General features: G+C 42.7%; 1 protein-coding gene across 4 annotated transcripts in view; it reads right to left on the reverse strand.

Annotated features, from left to right (window-relative positions):
* Positions 1-15,904, reverse strand: part of PIAS3 (protein inhibitor of activated STAT 3) — a 43,336-nt gene that overhangs the window by 9,096 nt on the left and 18,336 nt on the right. For all 4 annotated transcript variants that reach the window (XM_030188421.1, XM_030188423.1, XM_030188420.1 and 1 more), the window contains 9 exons: positions 9,408-9,873; positions 7,622-7,706; positions 5,758-5,808; positions 5,569-5,659; positions 4,652-4,786; positions 3,969-4,074; positions 3,467-3,540; positions 2,206-2,366; positions 1,469-1,605 (listed from right to left, as the gene is read on the reverse strand). In XM_030188421.1, coding sequence (XP_030044281.1) covers positions 1,469-1,605; positions 2,206-2,366; positions 3,467-3,540; positions 3,969-4,074; positions 4,652-4,786; positions 5,569-5,659; positions 5,758-5,808; positions 7,622-7,706; positions 9,408-9,870 — 1,303 coding nt within the window. In that variant the 5' untranslated portion in view covers positions 9,871-9,873. The remainder of the gene's footprint in view (positions 1-1,468; positions 1,606-2,205; positions 2,367-3,466; positions 3,541-3,968; positions 4,075-4,651; positions 4,787-5,568; positions 5,660-5,757; positions 5,809-7,621; positions 7,707-9,407; positions 9,874-15,904) is intronic.

The following is a 15,904-nucleotide window of genomic DNA, read 5'->3' on the forward strand; positions in this document are numbered from 1 at the left end:
CTAGATATGACTCTGCAGAATCAAGCCACCTACAAAGCTCAACTGGAGACCAGTTGACCAACTGGACCAGGAGCAAATCACTCAGAACCAGAGGCTGCAAAGTGTGTCCACCCACCTGCTGGAGACAGAAAATACTGAGGAGCTAGACTGGATGCCAAGATAGATACGGATCAGCTAAGTTTTCAGTTCTCTCTCTCCACTTGCAGATTGATGGACACAACTATCCCACAGATTCTGGATTAGTGGGAAGCTACGTAACAGAACAGAAAGTTCTTTCTTTTCACAAGCAGTTTCGATATGGAATAACCTCCCACTTATTATTAAGCAACAATCCTATTAAAAACTTATGTGTTTCAGAGACATTTGGAGCATAAGTGACTTCCAGATATCTAATAAGGATTCTATGCAAATCAAGAAGCTTCAAGGAAGAATACCGAGTCTCTTCGTCCTCTCAGTGAAAGGATGGAAGCTCCACAGATTGGTTGAGATTAAATGCTGATACCAGATCGTATGTACTTTTTATTGTACATCACTGTGGACCCATTTATGGAGTTAAAAAGGTCTAAGAATACAATAGAATAGAATGTTTAGTATTACTATTTATTTCAGTATTATAAAGTGTATTTTAGTGAAACCTATAGGGCAATTCTGAAGTTCCCAAAACTTCACCACCAGATCCCCAGCTCCTTTAAAAAGATCAGGCTGATACATGATGATGACATCACTGTGGGCGTGTCTACAGACCAAATAAAGCTATGAATGACATCTTCAGTGATGCTAAAGGTTATCCACTACAACAGCCAGAAAACCCAGCTAAAACTTCAGCCCCTTAAAAACATAAGCATCCCCATACTGGGACAGACCAAAGGTCCATCATGCCCAGTATCCTGTTTCCAACTATGGCCAATCCAGGTCACAAGTACCTGGTAAGATCACAAAACAGTAAAATGGATTGTATGCTGCTTATCCCAGACCTACTTGCTCCACATATACTTTTCCATTTAGGCCCAGTATTAACTGTCACACAAGTAGCCTAGAGGAATTCAGTTACTGTCCGGAAGTCACCAGCTACCATGATATTGCTCTGCTTTGAAGTCTGGATAGCCTGCATATCAGGAGTTCTTAAGAGGGGTTGTGTGTGCTCTGCAGAAAACTGGATTTTATGCAGGGTTGGGGGGGCACCATTTATTGATCCAGTGTAAATATTAAACAAAAATATTGCAGGTATAACAAATTTCTAGAGCACAGCTGAAAAGGGAATCTTGTGGTCTTCAAAGCTCATGAAGATCATCTTTTCAGGATATGGACCAAAAAAAGGTTATGCAGCTCATGGGGCACCCAAAATAAGAAGCGCCCAACTTAAAAAGACACTTCCTGAGGGTTTGTCTGCCGAGATCCTTTACAAGCCCATAAAGAAATTTCCTGTACAGTTGGTTGTGCGAGACAAGTGAACTCTGAACTCCTTTACCTTCGATGCTACTGTACCCCGATGGATGGTAAATATCCTGCATCTCCCTCTTGGGTTTCATGGGACACCAGGAGCCATCTTCCATAAACTGAATTTCATCACAATCCGTACAGGAGTTCAGGATTTCCGTGAACAGCCTAAAAGGAAGAGTCAGGACAGCGTAGTACCTCATACACTCAACCCCGGGGAAAGACGGAGATCAAGCATAAGAAAGCATAGGCCTGAGGCTCTTTATCCTGCCTTCATAGGAATGGCACCTGATCTGGCAGGGAAGGGGCAGACTTTAGGCCAGTATTCTGGTTACTTATAAAGGAAGCAAGACCTACACACCCCACAATGCACTGGGACAGAAATTCAAAAATCCAGGGCTGTCTAAAAATCTTTCTCCTGGAATCTGGGCTGCACTACATTCCTGCATCGTGTGTCTGCTTTGTGGATTTAAATACCAAAGTCTTCAACGACACTGCACAGATAGATACCAACAGTGTAAGGTTATTTACCATGACAATGTAATAAAAATCAGAGGGGCAAAAACAAAACAAAAAAGAGCTAAGCAGTCCCCCTCTGAAAACAAACTCATGACATCATCTCCCCCCCCCCCCACCTGTATCTAAGGTTACAAAAATATCAGATAGCAATTTGGTATTCTTGGCAAGGAACCATCATTTCACACCTTTGCCCACCCCATATCTCTTCATAACAGCTCAGCGCTCACTGGGGATAGGGGGGAGACATACCCATCGATTATCAAGTTGTCATACGGTGCCTTCTTGTCGCACACGGGGCAGGTCCACGTGGCTTTCTTCTCATTCATTTGCAGGTAGAGGGCAGCGTCAAAGCACTGAAGGTGGGTGCAGGTAACGGCTCGGCAGGGCACCGTGAGGCGCATCTTTCCCAGCTTAAATGGAGAGGGAGTAACACAAAGCCAGCGGTCACCAGAAGCACCCGTCAGCATGAAGTCAGCAGCTTGCTTTAAACTGCGAGCTTCTCCTAAGGGCTCACCGATGCCATCAATCCACAGATACTCTCACCGGCTAGGGGTCAAACCTTTAAACGATCCCCTCATCTGAGAATATTATATCTTATTTTAAATGAATTCCTCTTAATATATTTATTAACATTTAAGATACTACTGCTTAACTTTGAAAGACCAAAACAGTTTACAGTACAATAACATAACAAAGAAATAAAGAACGCCAAATTCTTGATAGGAAAGAGCTACCCATACATACAAAGCACACAATCAGTAAAACATTCAGTTAACAAAGGAAATGATGATCCTCAGAAACCCTAGCATACCATAACCTCCCCACAAATATCTAAGTTAAACGCTTCCTCAAATAAGAAAGTTTTCAATGCAACTTTAAATTTCCTAAAATAAAAAAAAATGCTTCCGTTCTAGTGGAGCTTAATCTGGTCCTACGAACAGCTGGAACCACCAATCTCTGATCCTGCATGGATCTGAAGACCCTGGCTATGTATAAGGAATAGTCAATGTGTGTAAATACCCTGGTTGTAGAGAATAATAAGCATTATGAGTTAATGCTCAAAGTTTAAAATGTACTCTAAAAGCCACTGGTAGCCAATGATATTTCAGAAACAAAGGTGTAATATGAATATTTTCTAATATTCCCTAATAGTCTAAGAGCAGTATTTTGCAATGTGAACCCTTTTATCAGTGCTGCATCCCATTCTCAAAAGCTTCCTTCAGGGCTGGCTCATTGGAGGAATATGGAAGGTCTCCAGTTCAACTCTCAGGTCAGGGGTGGGGGTCTGTTGTCATTGGTTAAGGGTGACACGTAATGGCTGGATTCTTGGCCCATAATCACAATTTGAAACCTTGTATGTACTTTACTCTACATCCAAAACCAGCTATAGACATTGGGAAGGGGGGGTTCTCTCTAACTTCTACACTTTTTTCACCACATTTCTCAAGTCATGCCTGTGGTGTAACACGGTGATACCGTTTAGAGACACAACATCTTATACAATACCCACCGGGCACATAAGCGAAACACGTAAACTTGTGGTGGCAATCTCACTGTCAGGATCTGCTGTCAGTTTTTCTTTGACTGAAATCAGAAGGAAAAATGGAAAAATAAGATTTCGAAAGGTGCATTTGGATTATTAAAGAATTAACGGTGATATGATTTTTTTTCTCTTTCTCCTTCAAGTAACTTCTTCCCTTCCCAATCTCTCATTAATGAATCTTCATAGCCCCTCTCTGGCATTATTCTCTGCTTCTGCCCTCCTGCATTCAAGGTCAAAGACCACAACACCTCCCTATGGTTGAGAAAGAGGATTATAGCACCCATAAGAACTATTTCTTTAGGTGCCCAGCAGGAGGCACTGTGGGTGTCTTCTCAGTCAATACCCATATCTGGAAACTGGAGTAAAATGGACGCATGCCTTTGGAAAATCAGGTATGCTGGGAAGTACTCTCAGCTTCTATGAAGTAACCAGAAACTTCAATAGCCTTCTTGAAGAGACTTATACTCACTCAGAGCTCGGGAATGGTCAGGATTACGGATTCCTTTGGCTCTCAGCTTCTGCAGGAGAGTTACTGATGTCAGCTGCTTCACAAGGTAGACGGAAAGAGAGTAGTTCTACCAAAGAGGAAAAAAAAATCAGGATTATTCCGCAGTCTCCCCTAGCCTCTGCCAGATTGACGAACAGGAATCAAATGTCAGAATCAGAGCTGCCCTTCTCCTGCCTCTACCTGCACTGGCTCTCCTGCATGGCGGCTGCAGACAAAACTGCCACTGGGACACCTCAGAAAAATGTATTTAGTGTGTACTGTAGGAGTGGAGGAGTAGCCTAGGGGTTAGAGAAGCTGAGAACCAGGGAAGCCAGGGTTTAAATCCCACTGCTGCTCCTTGTGACACTGGGCAAGCAATTTAACCCTCATTGCCTCTGTTACAAACTTACATTGAAAGCCCTCTGGGGAGAGGGAAATACCTAGTGTAGCTGAATGTAACTTACCTTGAGCTACCAACAAAAAGGAGTGCTCAAAATAAAAAACCAAACCAAACCAAACCTCTCTACTATCACCCCCCCCCCACACACACACACACACACATACACAAAATACTCAGTAAAACTTATTATTATTCTAAATCAAATTCAAGTTCTCACAAACAAATCTCCTAAGTATGACCACATAACATAAAGTGCACATTTTACCCTGCCAAACTCGGAAGACCAGTTGACCACAATGGTGTTGGGCACAGTCGATGACAGGCGGATGAGAGGTGAGATGTTGATAGGCCGGCTCGGCCTCTTGGGTTCAGCACCGTTTTTTGTAGGAGGGAGGTAGTTCTGGAAAAGCCAAGAGATGTCTACCTGAGTCGCCTCACCCCAAAAGGGGGAACCTTTATTGAATTAGCCTCTGCCTATCAGTAATCTGGGAGTATCTTCTGTCAGGATTCTATGCATCATGACACACCAGACCCATTTGACCCTGCCCCCCCTCCCCCCCCCCCCACACACACACATTCAATTGTATAATTAGATGATAACTTTTAAAGTGACAGACAAATTGCACCCGGAAAAAAAAAATCCAAACCCCAAGGGATGAAAGCACAGCTGCAGGCACCACTATCTGAATGAACGTGTGAAAAAAAACAAAACAGGAAAATGCACCATGATCTATCTTCCTACCTCCAAAACCCCAAAAAGGGGAACAGGTCAGCCAGGCAAGGTGGGCAAGTGGCCAGAGGTGCAGGTTATGCAAACCTGTTTCTAGTCAAGGACAACGGGGTCACCCCATTCTGAACCTTGCCTGAACTGAAAAAGGAAGAGATGGGAAAAGCCGGCTTATAGCCACGCCACAAATGACCTCACAGATCGCACCCCATGACATAAAGGAAGCTTGTCTGCAATGTCACAACTAGAATGAAGAAGATCCCATGAGTCGTAAAATCGTAGGTGCCATTCACACCGTAGAGATGTTTCATTTGAGCTTTGAAAGAACACAGCAGTCAAACGTTTAATTTTTCAAGACGTTAACTAGTACACACGGATCAGACTTCAGAAGCATATTGTGGCAGAGAGAGAGAGAGAGAGAGAGAAGCTTCCTTCCACCTTCCGATGCAACTCACCGGCAGTGGGCAGAGTTTTCCATTCACCTTGACAAACAGATTAGGAGGGAAGTAATCTTCCTGTGGACAGCTGGTCTCACACAAGCAAAACCTGCAGTTGTAAAACAAGAGGTTAAATACTCACTACCATGGGACACTTAGCACACACATGCTGAGTGACACATTTTGGGATCGGCCTGGGCGCTTTACCTTAATTGGACTTGCACAGTGTAGTCACACTTGGCACCTGGTAAAATTTCTCTAAAAAGGAAAAGAGAGCATGCAGTTACTCTTTACATTTTAAGCACAGACTGGGAAAAAAATCAGTTCCTGCTCTGTGAAAAAAAAAAAAATTCTGTTCATTAAAGACAGAACTGGAAGCAAACTGGAATCCAGCATAAAGGATAGAGGTAGGAGCCTGCTTTCCTTTCTAGGATACTAGTGTAAAAGCAAAAATACATGCTTATAACTTAGGTGTGAGCACTTCCAACTGTGTACCTGAGTTCTGGAGATACGCACTTAATGACAGCATTAGATTTCCTGTATGTTTTTAATATAAATTTTCTTTTTTAAGATGTAAACCGTTCTGTTTTGCGAATGCAATAAGAAACGGTATAGTAAATAAATAAACGATAAAACGATTCTACAAGTTATCCCCGGGACTGTGGCACCTTAATTTCCATGTGGAAATTCCGATAACAATGTGCATAACTTAATTGGTTAACAAATTGGATATTAACAAGCAATTATCAGCGCTAATTGCCATTAAGAGTTACATACACAGCTCGCTAAGCGTATTCTGTAACGTGATGTGCCTAAATTCTAAGCTGCACAGTTGAAAAGGGGGCGCGGTCATGGACGGGGCGTGGACATTTCTAAAATCTATACACTTTGTTATACAATACCCGCTCTGCGCCTAATTTAGGCATCTGGATTTACGCCCAGTAAAACACAGCGTAAATGGCCACGACCACATTTGGTCGCATAGAGAGGTGCTCGGCGTTGTTCTATATACCACGCAGAAATTTATGCCTATTCTATAAAATTTAGGCATACTTTACAGAATACATCTAGGCATATTTTTTCCTCCGCGGAATCTTCAGGCGTCATATATAGAAACTAGCCCTATACGCATAACTTTGCTCCCTCCTCCTACTCCAGCCATGTATTCGCCTACCTGTAAAATACACAGTATATAAGAAATGTGCATATTTACAAAATAGAGCTTAGGCTGAATTTTGTCATATACACGCAGAATGATTGGTCTTCCCCCACGATATCCGCGAGGAACAATCGTTCACAAAGTTTAAAATTGCCATAAAAACAATTTTTTTCCACAAGACGTTTGGGGTTATGACGGTGCATGCAACTGGGATAGGTGTCTGTGTCGCAAGCACCTGGTTGGTGTGTTGAGGGCCAGACTGTGGAAACAGCAGTGGCTGGGAGAGAAGAGAGCAGGCAGCAAGAAACAGCCCAGCAGAGGAGACGAGGCTACACTAACCCTAACATCGCTTGTTATTTTTTGTAGGTATATTTGTGAGACCTTTCCTATCATCTTATGGATTTCCTTTCAATTATGTATTGTGATGTTACTGTAAACTGCATTAACCCACTTACCGGACTTTGCAGTATATCAAATCATTAATAAACTGTGAACTGTGTGCACACATTATTCTAATGACACTAATTTAGAGGTATCTCTCATCCAATGCAGGGCCACAGCACCCTTTAAGACAATAATATCACAGCAACGGGCATGCTGACATCTCTGGGGTAGGTGGCCTGAAAACTTCCTAACTCCCTATGCCTCCCTTTCCAACCCCAGTTATCAGCAAATTTGGTGATCGGTTTCCACATGAGAGGGAGATGCAAGTATGTTTATGAGGTAAAAAACTGTAAAGCAAGCTGGGTTCTTGTGTCCATGAACTCTCAGTAATTAGATGAACTTGTTAATTCCACAACCCTCCCTCCACTAGGTATGGGGAAACGTTTTAGCAATGAGGTATTTCCTCCCCTGACCACTAAAAAACATTTGGGATTCGCCTCCCTAAGCAGAACTCCTTGCATTGGTCACCTGGATGTGAGGATCTGCTGGACCTGCTGAGGTGTCAGAGCGAAGGTGAAATGGGCTTCCTCGAACCTCTGATTGCTGGTAGATGCTGCAGACAAAGAGAAACATAAGGAGTACAAAATGCCATAGAAAAGTGACTCAATCTCAGTTCCATGATTCTGTCTCCCTCCCCCACCCTACTCTGGTTTTGGAGTCATGTCTCAGAAATCAGAGCCCAGTTTCCATTGCCCCCCTCCCCCTGGCCAAGGCAGCCACCTCTCTTAAATCACGTTCCTCTAACATATGGCATGCAAAAATCCAGACCGCAATAACTCCCAAAAACCTCCAAGTTTCAGGGAAAGCAAACTGTATAAATTAAAGCCTAGTTCTTACATCAGGTCTCAAGAATATTCATGGTGCTGTCCTTTTAGGGAGGGAGGAAGGTGGCTCTCATGGACTAGAGCTGGGAATGGCTGGTTTACTCCAACTCAGCCAGGTGACAGATGGAGTTAGTGGATGACTCTAGGCCAAGGGTCGGCAACGTCAGTCCTCAAGGGCCACAACCCAGTTGGGTTTTCAGGATTTCCCCCATGAATATGCATTAGATCTATTTACATGCACTGCCTCCACTGTATGTGAACAGATCTCATGCGTATTCATTGGGGAAATCCTGAAAACCCGACTAGGTTATATGGCACTCCAGGACCGAGGTTGCCCACCCCTGCTCTAGGCTATCAATGATTAACATTCCCTTTAAGGCACGAGTTCTCAACCCAGTCCTCAGGATACTCCTAGCCAGTTGGGTTTTCAGAATATTCATAAGGAATATACACGAGACGAACTTGCATACATTGCCTCTTGCAAATCTATCTCATGAATATTTATTATGGAAATCCTGAAACCCAACTGGCTGGATGTGTCCTAGGACAGGGTTGAGTGCCATTGCTCTAAGGTGTGCGGGAGTCTGCCGAGCTTTTTACCATTGGAGGTGCTGATGCAGTAGCCACAGTTTCAATTGTGTGCGATAGGCAGAAGCCCTGTGAGTCCTGCAGAACTTGCTTGCCCAGTGCGACTGAAACCATGAGGTTGATGTACAACTCCAACAAACCTTGGAGCAGGGATTCTCAATCAGATAATTGCATTTTCAAGATTTCCATAATAAATATTCATGAAATAGATTTGCATGCAAGAGAGAAAATGCATGCAAATCTGTGTCATGCGTACTCCTTGTGGATATACTACCTTCTTTTAATATCCCTGACACTATTACCAGCAAGCCCTCAGGTAGAGTCCTGGCAACATTTGTAGTGTTCCTCGTGCTTTTCCCCACCCTCTGTCCTATCTAAAATTGTAGTTTCATCCCTCCTGCCCTACTATCCATGTCATGTTTACTCATTGTTTCTGTTTCTTTATGTCTCTATTTTAGACTGTAAGCTGCTCTGAAGCTACTTCTGTACAGCAGGGTAGTAAAATTTTAATAAACTTGGAAAACCCAACAGGCTGGGTATGTCCCAAAGACTCCTGCCCTAGACGGAAGCATGCTTAGGACAAGTCAACCCAGTCCTGATTTTCCCAACTGCATGTGTTAAGGCAGTGATTCCCAAATTGGGTTCTTCAAACTCTCTTCAGGGGTTCCTCAAGAAATTAGATTGTAGAATCCGTTTGTATGACCATATATATAAGTTTACATAAATTGAGGGTTCGTTGGTGTATGAAAAAGTATTTTAGGGGTTCCGCTGGTTTTAAAACAAGAACTGGCATGGCCTGTCTCAGGTGACATGGAGCTGCCTGAAAGCAAGCAGAGACTCACCTAGCGTGGTGGGCTTGATGAGCTCATCGTAGATATCATAAAAAGGAAGCCTCTTCATTTTGACGTCTGGGTGGACGGGGTGAATGAGTGTGGGGAGGTGCTGTAGGTCTGTTTCGTGTTTGGGTCCCAGAATAGGCATGGGGGGCAGTACAGCAGAGGATATGGAGGCAGCGCTAGTGTCATAGGATAGGTGGCACACTGCCGCAGCCCTCTGGGACAGGGCAGCGGTGGAGGGCAGTGCCCCCGCCTGAATGTGGACCATGGGCAGGTCAGACGGGGTTAGCATCTTGCGGGGGAAGCGTCGCCGGTAGAGTTCTTTGATTTTCATCTGGACAAGGGGGCTATTGCCAGACCTCAAGAGAAGCAGGGCCTTGGAGAGCAGCTCGTGTTTTCTTCCACACTTGTTTCTGCCAGCGAACCCTAGAAGTACCTGTAGCTCTGACACCCTAAAGCTCATCACCATATGCTGAAAGAGAGGGAAGAAAGAGCATGGTTAGAAGAATGAGCTGCACTTTCACAGAACCTCAGGTTGGACTCTCTTGCTGTGGTCTGCGGCTCTTACCTAGTGACTACTGGAAAAAATGGTGGTCTCACAAGGGGAAGAGAGACATACAGTCAGGATGTTAAATCCCTGCCTTGTAGGTGCCCACCAAGCCAAAATAAGAAAGGAAGGGTACAAACAGCAAACCTTTATGCCTACCAAATGAGTAGCTAAGGGGTCAGGCAATGCGTCTAGGAAGCCTTGGCTTGCAGGAGAGTTCACCCACTTTCCCTAAAGTAATCCTGCTCACTAGCTGTGTGGTCTTTCTCACTCTTGGGTCTTGAATTTGGCATATTCAGTTGCAATAAATCTTCCCTCACTCTGCAACCATGTGTGTGATTCATTTTTTTTTTTAATTTCATTTACATACGCTTGATATACCACGTGAGCCAGGAATTGGCCTCTAAGCAGTGTGCATTTTCCAAGGGGGAGATGCTTGCACGCTCTCCACCACTGTTTCACCTCTCTTCTCATTCACTATCAGGCTCATTTTCAAAGCACTTAGCCTCCCAAAGTTCCATAGAAACCTATGGAACTTAGCCTCCCAAAGTGCTTTGAAAATATGCCTCTATGTGATCCAACTCTGTCAGTGAGGCCATCTCTTCCTATACTACTATTCTCTCCAGTGCTCTGAACGCACTCGCTCCTCCCATTCCGTTCTGTAAGGTGTACCAAACCCAGGTTTTGGCTAACCTCCAGAATCTGCCACCTACATTCCTGAGCCCATTCTGCTGAGTGCCTCTGGCTAAAAATCCCATGCCTATGATTTCATACATTTCAAATTCTTGCTGACCTTCTTCCAGTCTGCTCTTACACTTGCCAAACAAGACTATTATATCCAGTTGACAAACACTCTTGCCTCCAACCCTTGCTGTCTCTTTGCCATGCTGAACTCCCTCCTCAAAATGACTCCACCTCCAACTCTCCCTTCACTTTCTACCCAGTCTATGGCTGAGTACTTCTATGACAAGCTTCACAAGAATAATCTTGAGTTCTCCACCAAGTCACCTCCATCTCCCCTTCCCCCCACTTCATTCTCACAGCCTTGCTTCAACCCCCTCCACCCATTCTTCCTCACAGAAGAGGAAACTGTACATCTTCTCTCCTCCTCCAAACTCACTGCCTTATCCTCTGATCCCATTCCCATCCATATACTCAGCACTGTCTCTCCCTTCTGTCATATCTACAATCTTTCACTTTCCCAGCAATTGTTCCTGATGCCTTCAAAAATGTTGTGGTTACACCACACCTCAAAAAACCTTAACTGGACCCTCCCTACCCTTCCAACTATTGTCCCATCTCCCTATCTTATCCAAGCAACTCGAATGTGCTGTTTACCACCATTGTCTTGACTTTCTTTCATCTCAAGCTATTCTTGATCCACTACAATCTGGCTTCCACCCTCTTTCTACATTCAACAGAAACAGCCCTTGCCAAAGTCTCCAGTAACCTGTCCCTGGTCAGATCCAAGGGCCTTTACTCAATCCTCATCCTTCTTGAACTTTCTGATGCTTTTGACACTGTTGATCACCATCTACTCCTCGATACGCTGTCCTCCCTTGTTCTGTCTTTGTTTTCTTATTTCTCCCATCACAAATTTAGTGTATGATATAGGGGATCCTCCTATCAGTCAAAATACTTCAGGGCTCTGTCTTGGGATCTCTTCTCTTCTCTTTCTATACTTGTTTCCTAGGAACTCTGATCTCCTCCCATGGTTTTCAGTACAATCTTTAAACTGATGACTCCCAGATCTACTCTCCACACCAGAAATTTCACCAGGAATCCAGAGCCCCAAGTCTTAGCCAGTTTGTCTGACATTGCTGCCTGGATGTCCCCCTAACCCTACCTCTTCTCTTCCCCCATTCTCTGTTTCTGTTGATAACACTCTCATCCTCCCTGTCTCCTCAGCTTGTAACCATAGGGTCATCTTTGACTCTTCTTTCTGTACACATATCCATCAGACTGGTAAAACCTGTCATTTCTTTCTCTATAACGTCACCAAAATGTGTCCCTTCCTTTCTAAACATACTACTAAAACCTCTTATCCAGACTCTCATCACATCTTGCTTAGATTACTGCAACTTGCTCCTCACTGGTCTCCCACTAAACCATCTCTCTCCCTTCCAATCTGTTCAAAATTCAGGCACACAATTTATCTTCTACCAGTGTCGCTACACTCACATAACCACTCTTCTCAAGTCACTTCATTGGCTTCCTATCCATTTCCATACACAGTTCAAACTCCTCTTACTGACTTCAAGTGCACTCATTTAGCAGTTCCTCAGTATCTCTGCCTTCTTATCTCTCCCTACAACCCTCCTCAGGAACTCTGTCCATTAGGTAGATCACTTTTTTCTTTACCCTTCTTCTTCCTCCACCACCAACTCAAGGCTACATTTCTGCCAGCTTGCTGTAATGCATGCATGGAATAGACATCTTGAGTTGCTATGTCATGCTCCATCTCTGATCCTACTCAAATCTTGGCTAAAATCCCACCTTTCTGAGGCCGCATTTAATTCTTAACCCCTTATTTATCTGTTCAATACCCATGTTGTTTTAATCATTCCCACAATCCCTTATTTGTCCTATTTGTCGAGCAGGGACTGTCTTGTAAATGTTTGTGTACAGTGCTGCATATATCTAGCAGCAGTATAGATATTCAAGATATTCTAAACTCTAGCCATGAAATCCTACATTTAATGGGAAACTGGGTCTCCTCATTTCATCTTAAATTTGAATACAGACAAAACTACATTTCTAATTATCCACAACCAAAACAATACTCAAGACCTTACCAGTTGAATCATTATTGGCAAATTCTTGTCTGGTGAAGACCAAGTAAATTCGATGATCGCAAAAACTTTTAGATCAATTTGGAAATTAAAAAGGATAAGTCCTTTCTTTCCCACTATTTTACGTTTATTGATCCAAACCATGATTCCGTCTCAATTAGACTACTGTAATGCTGTATATATAGGAAACAAAGAATCACTAAATAAGAAACTCAGCCCTCAATGCAGCTGCCAGACTGGTCTTTAGAGTCTCAGAATTTGACAGGGCAACACCACTTCTTACTAAGCTTAACTGGTTACCAATAAAAGCCAGGATTATCTTCAAAACACGTACTTTCATCTATAAAATAATCTATGGGATGGCACCAAATATGTTGGACTTGATAGACCTTCCTGCCCATAACACCACTCCTACCTCAAGGGATTATCTCACACTACACTATCCTAGCTATAAGAACATAAAAATCCACACTATATAGAGACATCTCTCATCTGGGCACCAACTGGTAGAATTCTATTCCAAATGAAATAAGACAGATAACTAATTATCTAGCATTCTGTAAATTCTTAAAAGCATTTATCTTTACTAAGTTCTTATATTAATGGCTACCATGAGTAATTAACCATATCAATTGTTATCACAGACCAAACTTCAATATGTTACTTATTTTCTACATATATTACTACCTGTATTCATATTTCAATGATCAAACCTCTTGTATGCATTACAAATTTGTATTCCTGCTCAATCACATACCTTGTATCTATGTTTTCTTATCAATATTGTAAAACACATTTAACTAATAATGATATTTGGATAATTTGGGATATAAGTACCAAATAAATAAAGTAGTAGTAGTATGTCAAAACGATGGAACAGTCTGAAATAAGAACAAACAAAAGCAAGAGATAGAAACTAGATTAAAAAGAGTTCCAAACTGAAAGAGATCCGACTCTAACAGATGGGGTGGATGGGCATGGAGAGGCCCTGTAGGTCTGCATCGTGCTTAGGTCCCAAATGGTTAATGTGGTTGGGAGGCGGGGCTAGTGCTGGGCAGACTTATATGGTCTGTGCCGGGGCTGGTGGTGGGAGGTGGGGATAGTGCTGGGCAGACTTATAGGGTCTGTGCCAGAGCTGGTGGTTGGGAGGCGGGGTTGGTTGTTGGGAGGCGGGGATAGGGCTGGCCAGACTTATACGGTCTGTGCACTGAAGAGGACAGTACAAATAAAAAAAGTAGCACATATGAATTTATCTTCTTGGGCAGACTGGATGGACTGTGCAGGTCTTTTTCTGCCGTCATCTACTATGTTTACTATGTCTGTCCACTAAACCCTTGGCAAACTGCAAAAATCAATTAATCAGACAGCCAGAACGAAGACCAGAAAGGCTAGTAACAGGAAGGACATTTCTCCTTCCACAGGGAAACCCAAGCGACAAAATGTGTTGAAGTCTTGGTTATTGTAACAGACTGTTCTACTGAATTGAGTGGATGTGCTTAAACTGATTGTATATTATATTTCAATTTATTATTTATTTACTATTTGGATGACTGGGTAGGAGTGATGATTCATTGTAATTAATGGTGGTTTCTTTTAATTAGAGATCATAATTCATTTGCATTGGGTGTTATTTTATTTTTAGATTGGGGATTGTAGGGGTGATAGTTGATTTTATCTTTTGTATTGTACCACACCTAGAGATTATTATTTTATTAGGTGTGTAATCAAATTGCATGCATAAAGAAAAAAACAGCTCCGAAAACCATACACCAATAATGACACATTGTGCATCTTCATAATTCTCCTGGAGTGTAATCTACGAAACGTTCATGGTGACCTTGATGTACTCTATGAGCTCAGGATTTATTTTATTTATTTATTTATTTATTACATTTGTATCCCACATTTTCCCGCCTAGCAGAGGGCTCAATGTGGCTTACAGGTTCCGGAGAGGAGAGTACCAACTCCGGGAATATATACAGAGTGGAAAATAGAGTAACAGTAGGTGCAAGGAAGCTGATAAGGTTCCGGAAAAGAGAATACAACTCTGGGACGAATATATAGTAGCATATAGAGAGAAGTAATCCCAATGAGGCTGATAAGACCCCGGGGATGGGACTACAGCTTCTAGTGAGCAATACAGTGTAGGATAAGGGTAGATGTACACTTAATTATATTGTACATTGCAAGGCAATTTATTATCCAATAGTGTGGGATGCTATCAAAAGAGAACGGTGTTGGCAGAAAGAAGGGTGGGGAGGATCAGAGCCAGCCAGTGCTATCTGTCTGTTCGTCCCACAGTCAGCAGCAGTCAGCCAAAGATGTTCAGCTTTAGTGATGATCACGAAGCTGTAAAACTAAGTTCTCTACAAACATGAGATGCGATGCTATCTGGGGGTTACAGTTTAGCTTTAATTCCTAGAGGCATTAAGAATCCCCAGATAACATCCCACAAGCTATTTGTTCAGGACATGAAGCTTACAACTTGAGTAGTGAAGACAGGGCAAGATTAACTTTCAGTCTTTGAGGGCTGCCAACAAATGTTAATTTAAAAAATGTTAAACTTCTAAACCAGACCTCGTGGGACCTGGAAAGGGGGCTTTGCTTTTTTTTTTTTTTTTGCATCTGGGGATAGGTGGGGGGGGGAGGGCAAAGGGGGTTTGTGGACTTTAAGGGGGGAGGGGTTTGATACTACACTTATTGCTAGATTGTAGCAATATAGCATAGGGGGTGGGATAAGGGTGAAGGATGTTAAACGAGAAATAACTTGTCAACGGCCCATTTTAGTGGATTCATGTCTCTGAATTATACTGAGTGGTTCAAACATTTTATTGGCATAAGTCGTCAATAAAAACTGATGAAAGTAAAAATGTTAAACTTTTATATACTGATTCTGTGGTACAAAACTGGAAATGATCGCATATTTTGTTGCTGGGTGTGAAGTGCCAGAAAGGCACATAAAGGTAGCATGATTTATCAACTTAGCCGCTGGAAACTGTATATACACTGTATCAGAAAAATGCTGAAATCAGGACCTTGACAAAATGTGAAGAATGAAGAAACTGTGATCATCTGAGACATTCCAGTTCCCATCAATCAAAAGCTCAACACAAGAAGAACATAACAGCCATACTGGGTCAGACCAATGGTCCATCTAGCCCAGT

Source organism: Microcaecilia unicolor, chromosome 14, assembly GCF_901765095.1.
Source record: "Microcaecilia unicolor chromosome 14, aMicUni1.1, whole genome shotgun sequence".
Lineage (NCBI taxonomy): Eukaryota > Metazoa > Chordata > Amphibia > Gymnophiona > Siphonopidae > Microcaecilia > Microcaecilia unicolor.